Here is a 7,779-nt window from a genome sequence, read left to right on the forward strand (position 1 = left end):
ACCTAATTATAGTATCGCCTTTTAAGGCATGTCTCTTATGCGGTACAACGAACGTACGTACGCATCGACGTACGTTCGTTACGTCTACTTCATTCAGAAGTTTTTGTGGCCATCTTCTCCATATTTCGACGGAAAAGAATTGTCCTCCTGACGTCAAAATTCCTTATGGTCTACTAGAACGATCGGAATTAGATATCGTTGGCATGCGCACGGCAAAAGCGCATAAGAATTATTTTATTTTTTATACCACAGACAAATTACTGTCATGGCATATTCATTAAAAAATACAGTTGTAATAATTTATGAAAATAAAATTGTTTAATGAATTCTTTAAAACGCTTAATACGTTTATATTATACAAAAAGGTTGCACGTATGACCGAGTCGTTGAATAAGAAAAATGCACTATATTTTTTAAATACGTGTATTACTGCAGTATATGCATTGAATTTTTCAAAATCATATATCGTGTCTCGAAATAGCAGATGCAATGAAAACGTTGAAAGAAGTCGATGCATGCCTCTTGTTATAAATATTTTTCAACCTCATTGTTTTCGATTCCAAATATAACTGGACGAATCTTTTTTGAATAATAATCATTAGGTTTGTTACAAATAAATATAACTGTTTTAAGTATGACGAGATGTCGATCGCGGATCTCTAACGATTCATTTGACGACATGGCTTTCCCATTTGATTCATAGTGCAAACACAACGGTGTTTGCGTCTGAATAGTGCGCGCGGTATCCGAGAGATTTCTGACGGAATTGCGCGTACTTTCGAAGCACATCATGTGCCGCACATGCAGACGCCGTAAACGCATGACGACAGGTACCGTTCGTGTTTCGAGGAAAATCGTAACATCTATACATGTGGGCGAGATCCGCGAAGCATAGCCAATAGGGATTATTACTGCTAAGTGAACACGTCACTTAGACAAATTTGAATAGTTACATGACAAGAAATCCATGATGAATATACATTAATGTACAAGTTTATAGAGTACTAAACTATAAAACCAAATACAATATACAAACTGAAATAATTTGTTATATCGAAGTATAACGTTAAACATGTATACCGTTGTTTTTGCAATAATTTTGTTATTAGTTGAAAGAAGTTAAAAGAATACTGTGCAACTGTAAGGTTCAAATCATATCAAATCATATCAGCGATATTACGGCCAAAAATAGCTCGAAAAAAAAATTTCCGCTTCAATGAAAGAGGCTTGTCTACGCGATTTCCCGGGGCTCCACCGGCGATACAGTAAAAAACCGTGGACAAAATCTTCGCTGCAACCCCACCGTTTCCGCACGAGACGTCGAACATACGTGCGTACGTACGATTGTTTACACAATCCCATATATAAGGAGGAAGAACGAGAGTTTGACAATCTCAGTTCGTGATCTCACGTCGCTCGAGAATATCGTTCAGTGCCTTATCGTTATCATTTTTCCTACGAGCCGACTCGACGAGATCGTCACTGAATTACGGACAGTAACCACGAAAAGCCGCAACAATAAATTCAAACATGTTCCTCGAGAGAGTTTGCCTAATCTCAGTCGTCTTCGCCGTTACTTTCGCGGCTCCGAGGATATCCGGGTCGATACCATCGTGGCATCTACCATGCGGAGAACTCAATTTGCAAGCTGTCCCTCTGAAAAACCTCGAGGACGAAATGAAATCCAGCCTGGAGAATCTTAGTCTGCAACATCAGCTGACGATGAGCGACTACTTGAATCGAGATTACGAATACCTGTACGAGAGAGTTAGGATCGGCGTAGATGATCATCAGTACATACCTAACTGGGTACCCGGCAAGAAGGACGTGAATCTTGTAAGAAAACTGGCCGACAGTGATACTTCAATGGTGAGTACGGTCACTCAATTAACAGTCATTCAATTAACATTATTACTCGTTTATGTCGTATTATACATATTTCGAACCGCGACCTAAGTTTGCCGTTATTAAATATCTTGAACGGTTTATCCAGCCAAGAACTCTTAACATACAACACGTGACACCAATTGCAATACCAATTGATCATTATTTCAGTAAAGAGATATTGCAATCACAGAATCGCAGATCTCTTTGGAAGCTGCTGTATAGATAAACTTTTCTAAATGAGATTTTATTTACGGTCGAGATTTGTCTTTCTTTCACTCCTAAATTCTATGTGACATTACATTACTACATCTCATTGCAACATCGATAGCTGCAATAGTTTCTCCGGCTGTTATCCGTCACACAGCCACTTTTTCCTTTACCATCACTTCAACGCTCGCAACGTTATACCTCAAGTTGTTAGTTTCTTCTCGATTGTTAATATTCATCGTTCGTAACCGCCGTTACCGTGTAGCAGAAATAAAAGAGCAATTCACCAGAGATACTACCGCGTGCAGGGGAGAGACGGATAACAAGTGTGCGGGAAAGAGAGAACAGTGTTGCAGGCCACCGTCGCGTTTTCAGCGGCCGACCGGCCGGCTGACCACCCGGTTGCAATTGATTAACGCAACGTTAAATAACAAATTTTAATGAGACGGTAATTATTATAAAGTAGCAGGCGAGCAGGAGCGAGCGCGGTCTTTCGTGCAGTGCGCGCGCAACGTGACCGTACGTGTGCACTCATGTTCGCCGGGTCGCGCGGCTGCGTAATCGCGCTCGTCTGCCTCCTCGATGCGAGCACGCTGATAACGCAAGGCTGATATCGCGACCCGCGGTACTCCCCGGATGCCGGCATTCGGGCACGCAGCCCCCTTCCCTCTCTCTGCCACGCCCCGATCGCCGGACTGCAGCAACATTGATCCTCGGCGTTGCACTTTGTTGGGGTTTTAGTTGCGCGTTCTCGGAAGGTGGGATTTTACGGAGATCTTGAGCACTCCGCGGCGATTAAGCTGCGATTGCTGATAACGTCAACGGAAATTAGGTTTCGCCGATCATAAAATTATTCATCGACTAATTTCACTCGTAACATCTGTCATTTACGTGTTTCAAATACGCCTTTTGCACACTTTTCTCTTTTATATTCGTTGTACCACCAGATAAAATAATTGTGCATTTATACTTGAACATCCGTTCCGATACATTTTTTACATGTATAAGATTAATGCAATAAATTATTAATTTGTTTGATGGAAAAATGAGATCTATTGTTTTGTTTGCGTGCAGAAAAGGATGTCGCTAAATTTACATATTTATAACACTGCGAAAACTTTTATTGGATATCTGTCATTTTAATTCTTTAAATGGTACTAAAATTATTATTACACGAAACGTTCATAAATATTTATGTGGATTTGTGTGATAGAATAATTTCTAAGGGGGTAATATTTACAATTGACATTAACAGTTTCGTTGACGTAAGAAAAGAAGCGAAGTTACTCGTAATCGCTTATCTTTACGTCAAAGTTTATTAATATCTTGAAAAGAATCAAATGAATATTAATGAGCAAACTTAAGTGAGCGGTTCCCGCGCGACATTCAAATATTTAAATATTAAAACAACGTAGTAATTTTGCAATAACTATTTTTTTTGCAGATTGTTAACCATTACCCAAAGTTGCACATGGATCTTCAGAAATTCGCCGTGGCGTTCGAGCAACTGATCGAGGACGAGCCTAATTCCCAAATTCTCAAAGCTCTTAAGGCGACTCAATCATACTTAACAATGATGTTATGCGAGGTCGAAAGCAACATTATCTCGTTGCCATCCATACGACTCCCGACACGCGTGGAACGAAGCATCATGAGCCACACCGAACGAAACCCAGTCGATGAGACGCGGAGGCTCATCAGGGACTGGGGTGTAGTTCTTAAATACCGAGACTACTTACATGCTTGGAGGCACGTATTCAACTATTAGAGAAGAGGAAAAGAAGTACCCGACTGTTGTCAGCAGGTCATCGATCATTCTCATTAGAAGACGACACAAGGAAGATGCATCAGACTAGCGGGAAACATATGCCGACGTATAAATTGATTTAGCACCTGCCACGACTGTAACCATAAAACCGCGTCAGTATCTGCATAACGGCGCGGTAAACGTTAAAGCTATTGACAATAATCGCTGGTCGGATGGCGATTATTGCAAAATTTGCGGAGACTATGAATGTGCCTTATGATCCGTGCTAATTTCTCAAAATTATTTATTGAAGCAATTATTTATTATCGCGGCTCACGATTGAACATATAGCGCATAGTATTTATTCTTACGTGTAGCAAATTATTTATTTGGTTTATTAATTATTTATTTATTCGGATCGATAGTACCTTCATTAATTGTACCTTCTGAGAGGTACCCTGTAACCGGTATCAATTTCTAAGATTCTCGGTTGCATTTTGTGATAATCAGTCACGACGATAATCGTATTTGTTGTATCTTTGTGACAAGTGATCACTCGTAGATTATTTATGAAAGACATTATTTATAGAAAGAACGATTTTTATTTCGCGCAGTATTATATATTTATAACTCAAGTAAGATGTAATATATGTATTATATTTATACTTGTGTTTTTGTACTTTTAGTAACTTATTCAATAATTTTATATATAAAATCTCGCACTAAAAATAATAATTTATTACATATCTATATTTGCATTTATTTTCATTGCTATAATCTAATTACCTATCTGATCCTTATGAATCCTATGTTACGTTAATGTAAGAAAACCATGGTAGATGTCTCTAGGTAACTTATACTACTATCAGAGAAAAATCTGAGACCGGCCACGCCGGCGTTTTACTTGAAACCGGTTTTACTCGGCTGATTTCAGCGCCTTACGCCCATTTTCATTTTTGGGACTATTCCGCTACACCCATTTTCAACCACTGTCGATAAAGTCTTCACTTGGTGCGTATCCGTACTACGCCCATTTTTCAAGCGGGTAATGCAGTGCCCAATTTTGGTTGTGTTCCGTGCTGCATGCATAAAATTTCAGTAACACGAGAGTGTTATTAATTTTTCATAATGGCAGCGAGCAAGAAGGTATAAGAGCGAGCGAGATGGCAACAATATCAAAGACGTAATATTGTAAGTTTTCGAAAAGAATTTTACTCTGTATTGACTTGCGTTGATTTCGTTTTGTGGTCAACATACTTTTGAGTTGCAATGTCCTGTACTTAAACTTGTAGATTGTTGAATTTCTTGAGAAGGACCACAACCCGTATGATCGAAACGTCGAATTTAAATAAATTATCCCTTCTTGCTCGCTCCCAGAAAAAAATCATCTGCCAGCCTACAGTCGTCTAACGATTCTTTTTATCGTTAATGAACTACTGGCGATTCGCATTCTTTTGTTGCTGACATATAAATTATATGTATAAATGCAAAATATAAAAATTTGCTGACAAGCTACGTTGTACTCCTTTTGCCAACAAAATTTGTAGTAGATTGTTCTCGATAAACATGGTTATCTATATATGTATATTATTATAACTTTGCATTCTCTGGTTATAAATGAAATGATGCCTTTCTTTTAGATTTGAATTAAATTTTTATCTTATAAAAACAGACCAACTTGTAGAGGCCCTCCACCACCCCCGCCGAATTTTTATCGGCGGTCCTCTTTTGTTTGCGATAAAATTGCATTTTTACATTTTTATAACTTAATTAATTTTTTCAACATATTTTAAAATATATACAAAAATATAAAATGAGAGAAAGTTACATAGCGAAACTAAAAACATGATACACAATAAAAATATATACATATTTTCATTATGACATAAAGTTACATATAAACATGTGACACGCGCGCGTATGTTTACAATAATACATACCTAACTCTTACAATGTAAAACATTAATAGAAAATGTTACACAGTACGCACAACGTGTTACATATGTGGCTGTGCTCATAATTGTACAACATTTTTTATTAATGTGCAAACGAAAAATCAAACTGTAAAGGTAAATTTATCAATCAATTGCAAACGAAACTCTACCAATTAAAGAACTATATGTGAATCAAATTGAACTAAAATTTTATTCGATAGAAATAAATCGACCTATCTAGAGGCCCTCCACCACCCCCGCCGCGTTTAATCGACGGTCCTCTTTTCTTTACAATTTCATTTTTTACATTTTTACTATATATTTAATTTTCCTTATATTGACTTTTATAATACATACAATATTATAAAAGAAATAATGACATTATAAAATTAAAAATATAATATCTGTACAATACCTACAATATTTCTCTCGACGTTCTATATAAAATAGTCGGTATACGTACAATAACACGAAATTCTTTTTATGTACATATTCTATTAAAATTATTGTTCCTTCGTTAATTTATGTTATCTAATCTTTTAAACTCTCGAATTATGTCCCCCTATCCCTGACTATCCGAATCCCTACCTACCCGTATTCCGATCTATAGACCAACTTATTCATTTTCTACCTACCCGTGTTTCAACATAATGAACCTACAATCTTTAATTAATCGCGACGTGATGTCCTAGGGGTTTAACTCGGAGTTTAACGCGCACGCAGGATTTAATAAGGGTTTCACTCTCGCACATATACGAGAATGTCTATATATAGAGGCATAACCCACCCGAATTGTAACAAATCAAAAGAAATAGAAGTATACTTCGTACAGCACCTTACTTAGGTACTCCATCAGAGTGGCCAATATTGACCACTTACCTCATCGTATTTAGTCCTTCGTTGGGCCAGATTGGACATACCTTTCGTTGCTCCCGGCCATACAATCTGGTCATTTTGACCAGAGATCAGGAAGGAAGAAAACTCCTTCCATAGTCGGTTATCGTCACCAACAAATGTTTCGTACGGTTCGAATATACGAGTGTCGATCGTATCGAAAAATGCACGACCACGAGACGTGAATTAAAGAAGAATGTTAATTCAAAAACTTTACTGTATATACGAATCAAATTTATTGTTACTGCCGTTATTTATTCAAAAATATTTATCATTTCTTCGTAATTTAATCTTTGATTTCGAAATTCAAGTAGGTATAGAAAAAATTTACTTCGCGTTAGAGTGATTTTAATCAAATTCCTCGATAAGATAAAATTGATAATATAGATAAAATTAAATAATTAATAATTTATTGAAGTTTTCCTGAAAAACCGATCGCGAAAACCGACCGCGTAAACCGACCGCGAAGATGCGTGTAATTGTGCATGTCGTTCATGCGATACTCATCTTGACAATACATATATATATCAAATATAGAAAATATGAAAAATAAATGGATAGGTAACAAAAGATTTGCTCGACAAATACAGCAAGACTATATTTGCTAAGCCATATTTTGTGTAATTTTTGCAACAACTCAAGATGGAAAGTGAATTCAACATATCGTAATATGAGCAATAGAGTTTCATCAGATTAAAAGAGTGTAAAAGAAAATTAAAGGCCCTGCTGCAGAAAAGAATGAATCCCAGATCTTCCGGATTACCTCCGATAGCGGTCATTTCGGCAGGGAGTTAACAACGATCGTTTCTCAAATCATGCAATCTCGTTTTTCAGTTTTATTGAAATAAAAATTATTCTTCCATTATTAGTGTTAATGGGAGAATATTTGTGGAGAATATATATATAAAATCTTCTCTTCTTTTTTTTAATTTCGCGAATCGACGTCGCGCCCTCGTGCCGAAACCGTTGCTTCCGGGGATCCGTGACAAAGAAAACCAGGGATTAACTCTGGTTATCCAATAAGGTCTTTAATCTTCACGGGAAAAGGAAAATTTACATAAATCTAAAGGTCAAGGTCCTCGCTGCAAGAAAGAATGAATCCCAGATCTT

General features: G+C 37.0%; 1 protein-coding gene across 1 annotated transcript; it reads left to right on the top strand.

Moving 5' to 3' along the window:
- The first annotated feature begins 1,368 nt into the window (after window positions 1–1,368).
- LOC105568011 lies at window positions 1,369–4,495 on the top strand. The gene is made up of 2 exons (XM_012023346.1): window positions 1,369–1,869; window positions 3,539–4,495. Exons 1-2 carry the CDS (start codon window positions 1,531–1,533, stop codon window positions 3,860–3,862), a joined length of 663 nt encoding a protein of 220 aa, XP_011878736.1. The 5' UTR covers window positions 1,369–1,530; the 3' UTR covers window positions 3,863–4,495.
- The last annotated feature ends 3,284 nt before the right edge of the window (window positions 4,496–7,779 follow it).

The sequence above is a fragment of the Vollenhovia emeryi genome, unplaced genomic scaffold, assembly GCF_000949405.1.
Source record: "Vollenhovia emeryi isolate VEMERY1.0 unplaced genomic scaffold, V.emery_V1.0 DF939132.1, whole genome shotgun sequence".
In the NCBI taxonomy this organism is placed as follows: domain Eukaryota; kingdom Metazoa; phylum Arthropoda; class Insecta; order Hymenoptera; family Formicidae; genus Vollenhovia; species Vollenhovia emeryi.